Genomic DNA, 17,084 nt, shown 5'->3' with positions numbered 1-17,084 from the left:
CTAAAAATGACTGTAATACAAGTAACTAATAGTGATAAGTAGAAAACACATGCAGTTTATAAAGAGCAAGCATGCAGATGCGCTCACTGATGGGTATTCATCTTTCCAATTCTGGCTGGCTTGCAGACCTACTGAAATTGGAATGACCTCTGGAACTTGTCACACTCCACTATTAGGAATACACCTTTTCTCTTTTTTAGACCTTTTTTTCCTAGTTAATTAAATAGATTGCTTGCTCATACTGTGTACATCTTTGAATATTTTGGAATCTATCTGGTGAATTTGAGGTGGGCAGCTGCCCTGATGGGTTTTATAGCTGCTCTCTGATTTTGCTGGATCAGAGTAACACTTCACCAGTTGTTTCCGTGGCTCAAGTGTGAAACTATTGAGCCATTAAGCTTCTTTTGTCGGGTTTAAATGGCTCCTAATGCCTGAGTTTTCTATGTAAACTATAACGTTTTTATCCCCCAGTTCTCTTTAAATATATATGAATATACTTCTCCAGGTAAGTACAGGGGAACAGTTTGCTTGCCACGTGGTTCAGTTTTAATTTTACACAACATGGATCCTGACTCCTGAACATCTGACTCCTGAAACAGCGCTTCAGTCAAGGGGAGTCTGGCTTTCTGGGAAACCAGCAGGGTAGTTTCTTCACAATCCAGGATGCAGAGAGGAAATAGAAGCCTGAGTGGTGGTGAAAGTGCTTTAGTTGTTGAGGTGCTTTAGGTAAGTCAGGCAAACTAAAGCACCTTATCTCTGAGGCTTTCGCTGACCTCTCAGCTAAGTGTAGCTTTAGCTAGATTGGTTCAGCTAAAGCACTTTGGTTAAATCATCCATCCAGCCTTGCTCTCCAGCCTTCTGTTCCATATGTTCCCCTGCCAGAAGATTCTGGGGACCAGCCAGCAATAGGGAAAGCTTGGGCAAGTGGTCCAAGCCTGCGCAGAGTTCCTGTTGTACAGAGACGATCTCTGAAATGCATATGGCCAATAGCACCTTCTTTAGAGGAGAAAGCTTTTTATTACCCATTTATTCTATATGTGTTTTATGTGCTTGAAATTATACTGTAGGTACATGGCTCATGTCCCTGGGCCTTTTGGTCTTCTAGGACTAAAGGACTATTAAAATTCCACTACCTTTCAAAGAGCAGAACATATGTAATTGCTGCTCTTTGAAGGTAGTAATTAGGTGGTTGTTAGGTGCATCCCTGCACCTATTCAGCTTCCCCTTTGCACTGAAAGATGATTCAGCAGAGAGGGAACAGACTTCATTAGAATCATTATGCAGTGTTGCCCAGTAGCATGATCTAGAAATGGATTACAAAGGAGTGCTTCATCTGCTAGGAGGCAGCTAAACACTTTTGTCATTAAGACACAAGGAGATCTTTCAGTTACTAGGGTCAGAAGGGACCTGAACAGATCATCAAGTCTGACCCCCTGCCTTGGGTAGAAACGAGTGCTGAGATCATAATACCCCAGCCAGATATCTATCCAACCTCCTCTTGAAGACCCCCAAGGTAGGGGGTCTTAAAGAAGGAAGGGAAGGAGCAGCCCCTTCTCTTCAGATAGTAGCCTCTGCCTTTCTTTTTCCTTCCCACCCAGTCCCAGGGCACCTGTCTAACATCTGCAAGTTGCTCAGTTCCAAGGCATTGAAGTGGCACTTAAAAGCAACACTGTCCTACAGATGTGGGGAGAGGAGCAGGAGAAATGCTCTAAGTAGTATTTCCATTATATGACTTGGGAACACTAGTTTTTTCTCCCCACCCTCAAGAGGTGACAAAGCATCTCATGGGCCATATTCCACAGACCTCAAAAGACTCTTAGTAGTGGGGAATTACTTTAGAAAGTCCCGTACTGGAAAGATGCAAAACAGGTCTAGTAGAGTAAGCAAGGACATGGTTAGTACTCTTCTTCTGGTACTGCCACTGACAGGATCACTGCATACTTTTGGACCAGTCACTGACCACTGGTCTTTGTTTGTACAGGAAACGCATGTATTTGTCTCTTGAAGACTGGGAAGGTTAGTTTTAATGTTTAGCCAGTGCTCTAAGTACAATTAATTAAGCTTTACTGAAATTAAGCTCAGTAATGGATAAATGTGTGCCACCTGCTGGTGAGATGGAGCACTCCTGGGGCTGCTCTGAGGAGCACTTGAAACCCAGACTTGGGTGGGAGCTTTTTGTGCAAGACAGGAGTCTGAATGGGTACCTGTGCAAAGGGTAACCGTTTTAGGCAGCTACTTCATTTTCTGTCTAAACTTGTCCCAGCCTGTTTTACTTGCCTTTCTTTTGTTGTATTATTTGCATGTATATATATTTTTTTCTTGCAGTCAAAAACTAAACCCAAGCGAGTAAAAGCAATTTACAACTGTGTAGCAGATAACCCAGATGAACTAACATTTTCAGAGGGAGACATTATTGTTGTTGATGGTGAGGAGGATCATGAGTGGTGGGTGAGTATTTTCCCTTTTGCATTTTCAAATGAAAGCCTGCCTATGTTTTCAAACACATTGTTGATGGGAACAGTGCGAGCCTAGTATACAGGTGATAGAATATATCATCTTTTATGGGTATAAACATCTGCAACCAACAGCCCAGAATCTCTCATTTAACATGCTTTACATTCCTGAGTCTTTTGGCTGACTGACTGCTTATTGCCTGTTATCTGAAACTGGTTTTATAGATTCTAGTAATGAAATAGCCAACAAATGATCATGAAGAACAAATCATTCACTTCCAGAATGGGGCTGAGAACAACAGTAAACAAAAGGTTATGTACTTCTCATTTCACCAGTGCTTCTGCATTGAAAAAAAAATTTCTCTAGCGGCAAATAAATGCAGAGTAGCCTGACTCTAGAGGACCTTGTACTTCCCACAAAATAAGATCAAACCTGAACTCAGCTAATTTTTTAGACTGTCAGATATTTTCTGATGACTTAGCTTCAGCTTGAGAACATGTGATACGAGGAGCTCATCTACAGGATGTGGGAAATCCTAGAATTCTGATACTGTTTCTGTTTTGAGAGTCGTACCAGAGACCATAGAAGATGGCTTTTTTTGGCCACTTTTGGTTCTTGGCTGGCCTAACATTACTGAGGCTAGGAGCTCACAACAGGAGGAGGCCTTTTCTGTTCCACCCCTGAGTTGCCATAAAATAATTCCATCCACTTATGGATTTGCACTCAAAGCTAGTGCTTCCATTTCCTATTGACTAGGAATCTTATCTGCTTGCTTTTCAAAATCTAATCAGTAAATACAGGGCCCTAGGAAAGGTGGTTACCTGTGAAAGCTTTTGTTTTATTCTTGTTCATATTGGGTATCAAAGAAGAGTGCAAAACTACTATAACAAAACCGATTGTAACCTTTTTTTAGGATGCAGGCCAAATACCCATGTTTTTTTTCCTTACAACATTTGGATTTTAACTGGTGGGGAGAGGAAACTGTTTAACAGAGTCCTGGAGGAGCAGGGGGCTGAGACATTCCAAAATGCTCTAAAATTCCTGTGTGCTCCACTAGGGGCACCACATGAGGAGCTATGTTTTGGTTTTTCACCTGTTTGCTTTGTCCAGAGACTCCTGATAAGGGTTCACATACTACATGAGGTTTCTGGCACAAAAAGAAGTAGCTTCATTAACCTAAAACCCCCCCGATTGTGCAGAAGTGACAAGTTTTAAAATTCCTTTTGGAGCAGGAACTCTCCTTTTGTGTGTTCAGTGCCTGGCACCAGTGTTCCCGCTAAGCTGCGTGGTATGCACAGCCATGCATGAGTGCACCTGCACAGCTTAGATGGAATGCTGCCTGGCACAACAGTGGCCTCATTCTCATTTGGGGACTTCACATGGTATTAAAAAATAATAATAACAGCTACAATTTAAATCTGTATCAGAGCAGTAAGTCATGCACAACCCTTGTATTACTTTTTTTTCCTGTTTACTGTATTAAAAGCTTGGCTCCATAACTGAGAGATATGGTGATCTATCCTAATACATGGGCAGTCCTCAGGAGCCTGATAGGCTTTGGCATTTGCTTTGATGTTAATATTATAATTCTCTTTTTGAGACTGTGCTGAATTTTTGTAACAGGAGAAAACCAAAATTATGTCTCTTCAGATTGGCCATATTGATGGGGATCCTAATCGTAAAGGAGCTTTCCCTGTTTCATTTGTGCACTTTATTGTTGACTAAACTGCTACTGACAAATGGAGAAACTTCTCATTTCCAGATGTTGTAGAAATCAACTTTGCTTTGTTTCATCTTCTCACCTGCAAACTCCTTGCCAGAATACTTTGGAGTCCTAGGTACTGTAGCTGACATGTCATTACAGCAGTTCTGACTTTGGAACTTAAAGTTTTTTTCTGTATAAATTTTTCCATTAATAGTTTACATTAAAAAATAGTTGCTCCTATTATCTTTTCCACAGTGAACTGAAATACATTAAAACAGTCAGAATACATGGAAATGTGTGAACACTTAACTATTACAAATATTTTTAGTTGAAGTTAATTTTTGACTTTTTTAACCTGGAAATACTATAGTTCAGTGTTGTATCCTCATCCTCACTGAAAAGCCTAAGATAAAAACAGGACAATGGATTCAGTTAGCTCTCTGTAATGTATGAAGTGTTAGAGCCTAAACCTGCACATTGCTGAGTACTTCTGAGTCTGGAGCATTCAGCGCCTGGCAGTATCAGGTTATCATAAAAGAAAAGGCATCTAGTGCTGAAAAAGTCATCCTGAACTCGGGTATCTTGGCCAGGTAAAAGCTAAGGAATCTTTCAGATCACCATAACAGGAGACGTGTTTCTTTCAGATTTGATGTAGATATTTGCTTAAAGTTATCTGAAATCTGTGTTAGATGTTGAACTTTCTAGTTATAATTTTGTGAGCTTGAGACCTGTTTCATTTTCTATGCTGCATGTGTTCGTAAGCAGTTTCGAAATGTCCTTTCCGTATGTTGCATCCATTTTCAATCATATTTGATGTGACTACTGCTGGTTAATTGAACCTATAGCAATATTACTGAGTTACTAAATTAACTCAAGGATATGAAAACTGCACTTCCTGAAATGTACTTAGCTAAGGATGATGGACTGCAGGAAAATTTCTTAAAATTGTATTATGGTGTTTAATTTTTGTACTTGAATTTTCTTAGTCACACAGGAACATGTTCACATACATGGAACATATTTGGTGGAACACTTAAATACCGTACTAAGGATATGTTATCTGACAGCTCACAAGTACACCATGTTACGTCCTATTTCATACAATGTTTTAGGTGTGCCACTACTACCTTGCAAACAAATATTAGTTTGCTAACTCACTCTGTATTTATATAATATAGCCACATATGGTAGCTACACTGTTGTTAACCTTGTTTGTTTACTGATTTGTGAAAAAGGCTAAGCCATTCCTAGTTCCCAGTTGGTTGATGCAGTTCTACAAAACATTAGAAATCCAATGTCATTTTGATGTTTGTATATTGCAATATTGTACCAGTTTTTTTGCTTATGCTACAGGAAACAACTGATGGCATAGGATTAGAAAAATCAATGTCTAGGTCACATTGGCTTTGATCACGTTTTGTGACTATTGTATCTCTATATTTATCAAGAGAACTTTGAATTTCTGACAAATAGTGTATAAATCGGCCACTTTGTGTTTTAATAGGCTGAAAAACAGGCCAATGCATATGCTTATATTAAGAAAAATCAAATGGCATTAATGCTGGAACAGTCAGACCTACCCTTGCATCACCATCCTGACATGGTTCAGTGATAGAGAGCCTGGTATTGTATGGGTGCAGCCAGATACACATTTAATTTTCATTTCTTCTAGCAGCTGTTGTTGCAGTCTATGTAAGGGAATAAACTGGAATGTTTCAGGATACTTGTGTTGCAAATTTTGAAACTAATTAGTCTGCATTTTCAAAGTTCCCAGTAAAAATGATAGAGTAATAGTTTAGCACTACCATTTTATTCACTTACTGATATGTTAAGTTTGAGACACTTTTGTATGTTTCTATACCAGATAGAGTCTAGAAAGTAAATGGGCATATTATTTTGCACAGTTCTCCTATGTACAGTATTTTTTAACACAGAATCTTATAGTATCTGTAATAGCCTGCAGTCTTTTATATGGTATCAAGGTTAAATATTGATGCAAAATTAACTTCAGTTGTGCTAAAAGGTATACATGTTCAGATGTCACAATACTAATTATGGTTATTAGTTTCCTGAAAAGTTACTGGGTTCTCATTTTGCGACTATTTGGTGGCACTGACTGTGCAGGAAACTAAACCCTCAACTGTCCAACGATGAATTTTTAAGAAAAAAATGCCCTTAGTTTCAATAATATGCTTTTGCAAGGTTTGCTCCTCTAGCAGAAAATACATTAATTTTGAAGACTGTAGATACCTGTTTATAATATAAAATCAAGAATATCTGATTCAAAATTTTAACCTGATTCAAAAAAACCCAAAATTTTAAGTCAAAGGTGACTTCAAGGGATCATGATCCAAAACAACCTGTGTCTAGGCAGACTATTAGGTTGCTGTGTTAACTGTTGAAAAAGGAGCAAATAACATTTAAAATGCAGCTTAGAATGCTACTTGAGATGTATAATATTCAATTCAGTTGTTTGATTATTTTGTTTAGTTGCAGAGCAACTGTATATATTGTATAACCTAAAATCAACTCTTATTTTCAATGTCCTGAATGCAGTGATTTATAATTAGAGCATGATTAATAAAAGAATTTACTCTTGTTAACCAGTTAAATGACTGGAAAAATAAAACTACTTTTAAAATCAGCTTAACTTTGGCCTTTTTCTTTGTACAGTTTGTGCCTCCGAAACAAATAAGCTGTTCAAAGTAGGAGACTAGATATGCGGCAGCTTCAATGCTGTGGAGTATAGTCATGTGTATGTGCATCTTAGAGGAACCCTGAAGCTCTGGGATCTCTCAGCTGTAATAAGTCCCATAAGCATGTACTTTCACACCAGCTACTTTTGTTATGTGGTCTAAGCAGAAACAACAGTCACGATATCTGTTTTGCATGCAGCAGTTAGAAGACAATGTCAGACTTTTATTTTATATTCCTGTACAAAATACTATTTGTGGTACAAGCTTCACAATTAGAAAAAAAAGCCAGCATTATTCATAAATTTATGAGCTGGAAGATGATGTCTGAAACCCGAAATGACTTCTTTAGGTAAGTCAGACTTGAGCTGTCATTTTCTAATGACTGCAGACCAACATAAGAAACTTTTATATATACAAAATTGTGTGGCTCTCCTTGGTGCAGTGTTAATGATCCTGGTCAAGCAGTGAGAGAGTTCACACCTGTTCCATTCTGAAAAGCTTGATTTAGTCAGTTTTGTCACAAAAGGGGGCTGCCCTTCTCCTCAGTACAAAGCATTCTTAAACCATCCCATATGACAGCTGAAGAAATTCAAGACTTCTCTGATGTTAAAACAGAGTCAAAGGCTGTTGACAATACCTTGCAGAGGGCTTGTGCTTGTTCCTACATTTTATAAGAATAAAAAGAAGTCAATGAATTATTCTCAGAAAGGATTTAGCTTAAATGCTCTTATACAGTACATGTTCCTGCTAGAATTTTCTGCTGTAGCTATTGTATTATGAAATATTATGGGGGAAAAAAGACTCATTCATGTGTGTGATGTGCAACTGGCTCTGCCAAGATCTTTCAGTATAGAGTAACTTAGCAGTCAAGCTCTATAGAATTCAAGTTAGTTTGCAGTCATCTGAGGGGTATAAAACTTTTTTGTTTGAAAAAGTCAATTCAGCACTGTTACCTGTAATACTATCTGTACTTACAGTGTAATCCTGAGAACCCTGGTCTCCAAATCATCCTCAAAGTTTAGTGGCATGGTAATTGGATCTCATGTACTACCATAATGCCCTGAAAATAACTACCTCCCTTATTTTAGTTAGACATGTAGGCGAAAAAACTTCCTACTTGTTAAGCAGTGCTGTGTGGTACTGAAAGTTTCTGCTTGCTCCCTCCCAGTAGAGCTAAAAAAGCTAAATGCTATCTTTGCACGTGCATGAAAACTTATGTCAAACCACTAGCATTATTCATAGATTCAGACTGTAAGGCCGGAAGAGACCATGGAAGATCATAGGGTCCAGCCCCCTGCACCAAGCAGGAAAGATAACTGGGGGTCAGGTGACCCCAGCAAGATGACCGTCCAGTCTCCTCTTGAAGATTTCCAGGGTAGGTGATTGCACCACCGTGGGAGGCAGCTTATTCCACAGTCTGGACACCTGACTGTGAAGAAGTTTTTCCTAATGTTCAGTCTGAAATGGTCTTCCAGGAGTTTGTGACCATTACTTCTAGTTTTCCCTTGGGTGCCCTGGTGAGCAGTTGCTCACCAAGCCCTTGATGTACTCTCCTAGTGTAGCAACAAGCTGCTACCAGGTCCCCTCTCAGCTTTCTTTTCCTCAGGCTGAAGAGTCCCAGATCCCTCAGCCTTTCCTTGTATGGCTTGCTGTGTAGGACTCTGATCATACAGGTGCCTATTCTTTGGACTCTCTCAAGCTTTACCACGTCTTTGTTAAAGTGTGGTGCCCAGAACTGTACACAGTACTCCAGCTGCGGTCTCACCAGTGCTGAGTAGAGCAAAAGAATCACCTTCTTGGTTCTGCTGGAGATGCGTCAATTGATGCATGCTGGAGTATTATTTGCCCTACTGGCTACAGCATCACGCTGCTGGCTCATGTTCATACTACTGTGGTTTACTATTACCCCCAGGTCCCTTTCATTCATGGTGCTAGTCAGTTTGGTGCCACCAAGCCTGTAGGTGTGTTGGGGGTTGCTTGTCCCAAGGTGGAGCACTTTACACTTCTGGTCATTGAACTTCATCAGATTCCGATCCACCCAACTTACTAGCCTGTATCTGTAGCCTATCTTTAAGCATGACCACACTTCCCCATAACTTGGTGTCGTCCATGAACTTGGCGAGTGAGCTCTTCAACCCGCATCCAAATTGTTCATAAAGAAGTTGAAAAGTACTGGACCAATCACCGACCCCTGCGGGACACCGCTGCTCACTTCTCGCCAGGATGATGCATATCCATTCACTATGACTCTCTGGGTCCCATCCTGCAGCCAGTTTCTCACCCACCTGACCTTCACAGAGTTTAGCCCACAATCCTGCAATTTTCTCGCAAGGACATTGTGGGATCCTAGATCAAATGCCTTTGGAAGTCTAGGTATACAATGTCAACCTACTCTCATGTCCAGGTGGCAAGTTGCCTGGTCATAGACGGAAATGAGGTTGGTAAGGCAAGACCTGCCCACAATGAAGCCATGCTATCATTTAGAATCTTACCTTCTGCAAGCTTATCGCAGATAGACTTCTTGATTAACTTTTCTAGGATTTTCCCTAGGATGGAAGTTAGTCTCACTGGCCTATAGTTACCTGGGTCCTCCCTTCTGCCCTTCTTGTGGATGGGCACAACATTGGCCCTCTTCCAGTCCTCAGGGACTTCTCCAGAGTGCTAGGAGTTGTGGAAGAGTTTCACCAGAGGTTCCACAATGACTTCAGCCAGTTCCTTCAGCACTCTCAAAGGAAGATCATCTAATCCCACTGACCTGTATTTGTCTAATTTTTTAATTGGTCATATACCAATTCTATGGCAATAGTAGGAAGGCAATTAGTCCTACTGTGCTCATCTACCTGGCGTGGTTTTCCCCTTGTTCTGGTGAAAGACTGAGGCAAGGTAGTCATTCAGTTTTCTCCTGGATGCCAGTAACCAGCTCTCCTGAGTTGCTAAGCAATGGCCACGCACTCCCATTTGTTTTCCTCCTGTTCCTTATGTACCTAAAGAAGGGCTTCCTGTTGTCCTTGATTCCCATTGCTAATTTAAGTTTAGTCGCTGCTTTAGGCTTTCTTATCGATTCCCTGAAAATATGGGCCATCATGGAATAGTCCTCTTTGGGGCCCGCCCCAAGCTTCCATGGTCTATAAGCCTCTTTCTTCTTTCTTAAGAGGACCGTGATTTCCCTGTTTAGCCAAGAGGGCTTCCCAGCCCTTCTGTTACTGTTTCTCTGTGTGGCAATGGACTTCCTTTGTGCTTCAAGGATTGTGTCCTTAAGGAACAACAACTCTTCGTGTATACCTTTTGCCTTCGGACCCTGGTCTCACAGCACTTCCCCTACTAGTGACCTAAATGCACTGAAATTTGCATTTTTGAAGTCTAAAACTTCAATCCTGCTATCAGGATTGTCTGCCTTATGTCAGACAGTGAACATGATGGTTTCATGGTTGCTGTTGCCCAGACTTCGCTCTACATTTAAGTCTGTCACCAGGTCGTCTCCTTTGGCTAGGACCAAGTCTAGCAGATCGTCATCTCTGGTTGGCCTACGCACCTCCTGAGTCAGGAAGGGCTCCTCAACACAGGTCAGGAAGGATTGTAATCGATCCAACTTGGCCTAGTGTTCCCCCCCCGATGCCTGGATAATTAAAATCACCCATGACAACCACATCACATGCACAGTCAATTCTCGGGTGAACTTCATATTGAATTCCTCCCCCTGATTGGTGGTCTGCAGTATACAGCTACAGTTAGGTCTCTCTCCCTGCATGCCCCCCGCCCCGCCCCCCCCGCAACTTAACCCAGAGGGTTTCAAGATGTATATTTCTGGATCCAATGTCAGCCTCCAAGGAGGTAAACTGCTCTTTCACAGAGAGCAATGTTTCCACCTTTCTTTCCTACATGGTCCCTTTTCTGTAGAGTGTAGCTCTCCATAGCAATGCTCCAGCATTACCTGTGCCCAGGGGGGACAGCACAGCCTTTCACTGCTTTTGAATGTCTAAAATAGGGATGTCAAACTTGGGGCCTGTGGAACAGTGTTGTTTGACCCCTGCAACTTGTACAGGGGCCAGGAACTTGGAGGCAGGACAGGGAGCCTCACTGGCAATGAGTATCAGTGGTGGGGGACAGACAATGGCTGCACTAACTGCCACTTGCCATGCTGCCAACGGTGTATTCCAGATCTGGGCTGGCAATAGCCTGGCAGCCCAAATCTGGCTCAAGGGGTGAGTTTGATACCTCTGGCCTAGAACAATAATCAAAAAGATGTTACTTGAAGAATTTAAGGAAGCCTTTCCCTAGAGAGTAACAAATAGTGATTTTTAGACCAAAGTTAATCAGAATATTTATCTCTGAAAGTGGAGGCTATTCTTTGAAGTCACATAATCTTCCTTGTGCTAGAACGGTTGTACCTTAACTGTCCTACCCAACTGTGCAGAACATAAGGAAAGGTTCAGAAACCTCACAGATAAAGACAACGTTGTCCTAGAAGGCCAAATCAGACAAAAATACACTGATCCCTTCACCCATTAGTGTAAACAAATTGTCTTACCAGACTATTACATTGGTATAACCAGAGACTGAATTCTTCATAACTTGCATCTGTTGTCTTCAAAGCCAATAAACTCTTGCCGGCTCCAAGACCATCATCATAGCAGACCATCCTCACAATTAAATACAGAGCATGTCTATGTAACACATCCTGCAACCAAGTAGCAAAAGAGATTTTCTGAAACAGTGCAAACAGTACTATTTAAATGTCTTGTATGCTTTGAACTGCCTTTTGCAAGACTTTAATATATTTCAGAAAAGAATCTTTAGCTTGACTTATTTACTTAAGAGAAGCTTACATGCCCCTGGTAACAGCTTTTATGACACGTCTGACTCTTTGAGAAAAGGTAAAGGATAAAAATGCTGTTGTAGTGATTGTGATAGGACAAAAAACAAAACAGAAATAGGGTCAAATAAACTGGGGAAAAATATCTTGTATCCCTATGTCAGTTCATTTCTTTAATTGGAAGATAAGCCATTCAAGATGCAAAACAGTGGCTTTTAAATTCTTACCTAGAAATCCTGGAACACTGTGCTTAGTAAAAATGATATATTCTTAACTTAATCTGGAATGCAGTTTATTTTTCTCTGCATCAAATACAAGCAATATCATATCTATAAAGGTCCAATGGCTATTAAGTTTCTAAACTACAAATTGATGTCAGTGGGGTGGCACCAGTACAAAGACCAAAAAAAAAGCAAGTGCAAACTGCTTTAGTCTTTATCAACGTGTCTCTTTCAGGCTGAAGTCAGAAAAGCAATGGATAAAAGGTTTAATTTAGATACCATAGCAAGGATCTGTCACCTTCTTGAAAGTGCAATGGGATTTAAATAACATGGTCTCACACATGTAAGACACCTTTCATCCAGTACCTGCTAGCTTGGATGAAAGGTGTGACTGTGGAAGGACTGCAGGACCAGAGGCAGTGCTATTCCAGAATTCCCCACCTTCCACCCAAAAAATAATAATTTGAGAAGATTTGCTTACATACTGATCTGATGTTGAGACTTTAATACCATATTTGGAAACTCCCATAATAAACTCCTCTTCACTGGGAACAAAAGGTAACTTTCCATCTTGCTTTGGAAGAAAAAAAACCAACCTTTAATGTACAGAAGTGACAGTGAATATACACAACGTATGGCCTTCATTTGCTTTGTTACATTTACTTCAGCTTAAATCAGTATTCACTTTTCCCCCATCCTTAATGCATGGAATATAGGTGCTATGCTTGGCTTTGTCCTGCAAAATTGTAAAAATGTCTTTCTCCCCCCGGCCCAATGCTGCAGTTCATCCAGTTATTCAGGGGTGAGAAAAGACATTCTGAAGAATGAGGCTTCTTATGTTACCTTGGTGTGTTTGTCCTATGAGTCAACTACCTTATGAGACGAAAGCCATGTGGGGAAAGCAACATTAGCACCAGTTTAGTGTGTACTCATGCAGGTAATGCTTGTTGCAAGACTGGGAACGTGTGCAAGTGGCTATGTACTAGCATTGCAAACGTCTTGTTTCTGAAGTCCAAGGGGCAGTTAAAGCTTTAACTGACCTTGTGAAGAGAATCCTGATTAATCTTTTAATAAAAGAAGCTATTGATTGTGTAAGTACCATAGATTCTGTTCTGGCTCTCGTATCACAAAATCTTAAGTGACCAAGAGTAGTCAGGATCCCTTTTTTTCTTTCTGATGCTACTTAGGTAGTCCCACCACTTCCTGCAGATCTGCCCTTTGAAGGCACACCCTTCCACCACTAGCTAGGGCTTCCTTATTAAAACTGCACATATCGCTACAGTAAATTACTTGTCTAGATTTTGGCTGTCAGATCATAATAGAAGATGGCAGGAAGAAATATCAGTTTAATATGTTCCAACACATTCATAACACACTTACCTGTGCAACATCTATGTAATTTATCAAGTCCAAGGGTCCTTCCAGATTTTTGCTCTCCTCAAGTTTCAGTTTTTCAATGGCACCAACATACTTAACTCTAAATTCTGCACAGGTATCTGAATTACTGTTGCTTTGTCCTATAAAGAAATGGTAGTGTAAAAGTGATATAGTCATGACCTGAAATGGACCTGACAAAGAATGTCTTGCTCTTGAAAGCTTTTCTGACTTTATCCCAACTACAGAGTTGGTCCAGTAAGAGAGATCCCGCTAAGAAATCTTTGCTTCTCCTATAAGGAAAGAAATATAATTTGGAACAATCATTCTACCCAAACAGTAATCCTATTCTTTTGGTGCCAGGAAATATTACTTTCTTAGAATCATAGAAAAATAGGGATGGAAAGGACTTCAACTGATCATCTAGTTCAACCCCCTGCTCAAAGCAGGACTATCCCCAACTAAGTCATCCCAGCCAGGGTTTTATCGAGCCACGCCTTAAAAACTTCCAAGAACGGAGATTCCATCACCTCCCTAGGTAGCCTGTTCCAGTGCTTCACCACCCTCCTAGTGAGAGAGTTTTTCTTTAATATCCAACTTAAATCCTCCCTTGCTCCATGTGCTGTTACCTGCCACCACTGAGAACAGTGGTGAACCAAACAGAACCTTGTTCTGTTACCGGCCACTACTGAGAACAGAACCACTGAAAGTCCACTGTTTACCATGTCCGCTGACAGTCCTCTTCAAAGCCGTATGTGGAAAAATTACATGAATGAGGGTTAGCACACTGTTGGATAGTTGAGGACAATTCCTAAATGGCAAAACTGTGCTTTCAGAGATGAGAACGTTAAATCTTTTTGCTACTGTTGTAGCCATATTAAGTTGCTTATCAGGTATTTCCTCTCTGTGCTTTGGTTTGGTGATCATCTATCTAATGCAAAGCCAGGTCCCTGTGTCCAAAACCTGCTCTGAAGTTCTGAGTCAACAGAAACACTCAGTGACCGTTACCTCAAACACGGGAACAGTTTTCTATCTCAGCAGAACTTCACTCCCAGGGCCTAATATACACTGTATATCAGGTCCATGCCTGCTGCTGCACCTCTTTACACCTCACTTCTGACCACTGTCCCCGGTTCTGCTATACTTTTCGTGCAACTTCTTTATGGCTCTCCACTTCAACTTGCACCTCACGTGCTCTGACTGGGCAAATGCTTGTCAGGAGACAAACTGATAGCTCAACTGGCCATGTAAATGTGTAATTCATAACTTGAATATACATTTTTCATTTCCTTCTCCAACACATATTTATAAATCAATCTCCTTCTGGTGAGTCTATCACAGTTCTGGTCACGTACCTGAACTTTTAGTGGAGTCTGTATCTAGACTGGCAACAGTACTAGATCTGGAAAGTCCACCAAGACTGGAGTCTACGGACTAGTTAAAGGGGGAGAAAAGCAGCAATACGTTAAAAACATTTTAACAATTGACCTTGAGCTTTTCTACCCCATACATTTCGTTAGCATCTTAATTCATGCTTTTCTACCCCATACATTTCATTAGCATCTTAACTCATGTCTTAATCTATTTAAAAGTGATCAGATCAATCCAATGAAACAAGGCCAAAAAACTCTCAGAAGAGTTTCTCAGAAGGATTAATATAAAGTTTTCTAGGCATGAATTATCCTGTCTTGGTCTCATTTACAATGATGTAAACTACAAGTGGGTTTAATGAAGTCCAAAAACTTTTTGAAAAAAGTGGACAAAAATTCAGCAAAAATGAACTTTAAAGAAGTTGCCTGCAATTTTTTTCCTTTCACTGTAACATCACCTTTGGGAAATTGGCAAGCGCATACCTGCCATTAGTATTTGAAGCGATATGACCTTTAGCAATGGGATGTATATTAGAAATACCAGCCATTTCAGGAAATCTGGAAGACTGAATTCATTATTCTTAACACTGATGTTTGACAGACTATACTTATTGGCTGTCAAACCTTCCACTTTGAAGAGTTTTAAAGAAATGATGCATAAAATAGAGGCAGTCTTTCTGTTAATCTGTTCGGAAGAACCAAATTCAATAACATATTGCAATGCTGCTGTGAAAGGTCTTGTTAATAATTAGTAATGTGGAAAAAAGTGCATGTTTCCTACAAACTCCTTTTCTTGTGCTGTCAGAAAGCTGTCATATTTGAAGGCATAGCTGCTGAACTTAGTAGCAAGTTACTGGCCACACAGTGGAAAAAGAACATGCTAAACACTCAACTGCTCATTCTAGTTTTGCTTTCCTTTACAAAGAAAGCAAACCAAGTTGTTAATTTCATGAAAAGATATTAACATGAACTAGCCTGAATAAGGCAACCAACTGACGGATAAAAAAATTACTTGCTATACATGAACATTGTGCTTCCTATTCTATATGCCAAAAGATACAGTCTACAATGAGAAACTTGCATTCTGAAAGATGCTAACTAGTTGCAATAGACTAGTTACAATTATTTCATTGGTCATTCAAGGTCAAATACTAATTTCAGAAAATAAATGTGGACTGGATCCAATAATCCAATGCGCAGAAAGCAAATTTATGTAGGATGTTGTTAATTTCATCCATCAACGAAGTTGATCAAATCCACCCTGAGAAGATGTGTGGCTAGATCCTTTGAAATGCCCAACTAGCACACTCTTTCCATACTTTTTACACAGCATTCAGCTTGGCCCGTGAAGAGTTGTATGTCCAAAAAAAAGGTCTCCTGCATTGGCACTATGCTGCAATGATCTATCATCATTTCTTAACTGGAAAATGCAGACTGTGTTAAGTCTATCAGGCAATCTCCTCATCAGGTCACCTTAGGACAAGGTGTTATATTGGTTATCTCAAAACACAACTTTAAGGACAGGTGAAACAGAAAATATTCTCTCACTTGCAGTCTGCCATTTCATGAACGTCCCACTTCTAACATCACCTCTGAATGAACCACACAACCATATGATCACAGCAGACAAAACTGTTCTACAGACTGACGCTACAGACCAACTTCAGCTTACCTTACTCTTGGTACTGATTTCACTACTTTGTGAGCTGCTGCTGCTGTGTCGTTTTTTCCCTTTTCTGAACATTTTTCACCATAATTAGATCGAAGACAATTCTACAAGAGAGATGGGAAAAACGGGTCCTGTGACACTGCCAGGATAAGTCAATACCCAGACACCCGCATGGACTCTGTATCTAAACTTAGAAGCCACTTGACCCATGATTTTTGAAGACAGACCTAGGAATCAAAACTGGTCCCACCTCTTTCTACTCTGCTACTTCAACAAAATACTACTAAGTACTTTTTGTCTGGGTTCCTCTATGTGTAAGAACAGGAAGGACTATAACTTAACGGCCTGGTTCAAAAAACTGCTGCAAGGATAATTTTCTAAAATAAATAATGCAGTTTGAACAGGGTACACAGAAGTAAAGCAGCCGATTAAACAGGTTTACTCAATGACAAGCTTTAGAGCAGCGGCTCTCAACCAGGCTGAGCTGCGGCACCCTGGGCTGTCACAGGATCCTTTTAAGGGGCTCACGGCCCGGGCCGCAAGGCCCCTCCCCCCGCGCTGTGCCCACCAGGCCCCTCCCCCCGGCCTCATCCTGGCGGCAGAGGGCAGCGCCGGGCCTCGGCCTAGGTCGCTGCTCCAACCCGCGAGATGGGGACAGTAATGGGGACGACGGCCCGAATAAGCAACAACCTGCTCACCTCAGCAACCGGTCTCGGCAACCGGAAGTAACTTTTCACTTCCGGTTCTCCCCTCCGCTGGACGTCCGGTTCCCCCCCTCGGCC

The 17,084-nt window shown here is 40.8% G+C and overlaps 2 protein-coding genes across 4 annotated transcripts in view; one reads left to right on the top strand and one right to left on the bottom strand.

Moving 5' to 3' along the window:
• ASAP2 (ArfGAP with SH3 domain, ankyrin repeat and PH domain 2) overlaps positions 1-6,809 on the top strand; it is a 112,817-nt gene extending 106,008 nt beyond the window's left edge. For all 3 annotated transcript variants that reach the window (XM_019537417.1, XM_019537418.1, XM_019537416.1), the window contains 2 exons: positions 2,326-2,448; positions 4,105-6,809. In XM_019537417.1, coding sequence (XP_019392962.1) covers positions 2,326-2,448; positions 4,105-4,179 — 198 coding nt within the window. In that variant the 3' untranslated portion in view covers positions 4,180-6,809. The remainder of the gene's footprint in view (positions 1-2,325; positions 2,449-4,104) is intronic.
• A 248-nt stretch (positions 6,810-7,057) lies between these two features.
• ITGB1BP1 (integrin subunit beta 1 binding protein 1) lies at positions 7,058-17,024 on the bottom strand. The gene is made up of 7 exons (XM_019537422.1): positions 17,001-17,024; positions 16,306-16,406; positions 14,619-14,697; positions 13,270-13,406; positions 12,371-12,463; positions 11,384-11,533; positions 7,058-7,516 (listed from the first exon to the last, which is right to left on the bottom strand). Exons 2-7 carry the CDS (start codon positions 16,375-16,377, stop codon positions 7,445-7,447), a joined length of 603 nt encoding a protein of 200 aa, XP_019392967.1. The 5' UTR covers positions 16,378-16,406; positions 17,001-17,024; the 3' UTR covers positions 7,058-7,444.
• Positions 17,025-17,084: the final 60 nt, after the last annotated feature.

Source organism: Crocodylus porosus, unplaced genomic scaffold (genome assembly GCF_001723895.1).
Source record: "Crocodylus porosus isolate Cpor-Errol unplaced genomic scaffold, CroPor_comp1, whole genome shotgun sequence".
Lineage (NCBI taxonomy): Eukaryota > Metazoa > Chordata > Crocodylia > Crocodylidae > Crocodylus > Crocodylus porosus.
The sequence above is the reverse complement of the archived record's forward strand: the minus strand, read 5'-3'. Positions and strand labels throughout refer to the sequence as shown.

What these genes read in the sequence shown, in the direction of transcription:
- ITGB1BP1 (XM_019537422.1), bottom strand. Translation starts at nt 16,377, where the DNA reads ATGTTCAGAAAAGGGAAAAAACGACACAGCAGCAGCAGCTCACAAAGT. An exon ending in AAATCAGTACCAAGAGTAAG is followed by an intron (nt 14,698 to 16,305) that starts GTAAGCTGAAGT and finishes CCCTTTAACTAG; the next exon opens with TCCGTAGACTCCAGTCTTGG. An exon ending in AGACTCCACTAAAAGTTCAG is followed by an intron (nt 13,407 to 14,618) that starts GTACGTGACCAG and finishes ATTTCTTTATAG; the next exon opens with GACAAAGCAACAGTAATTCA.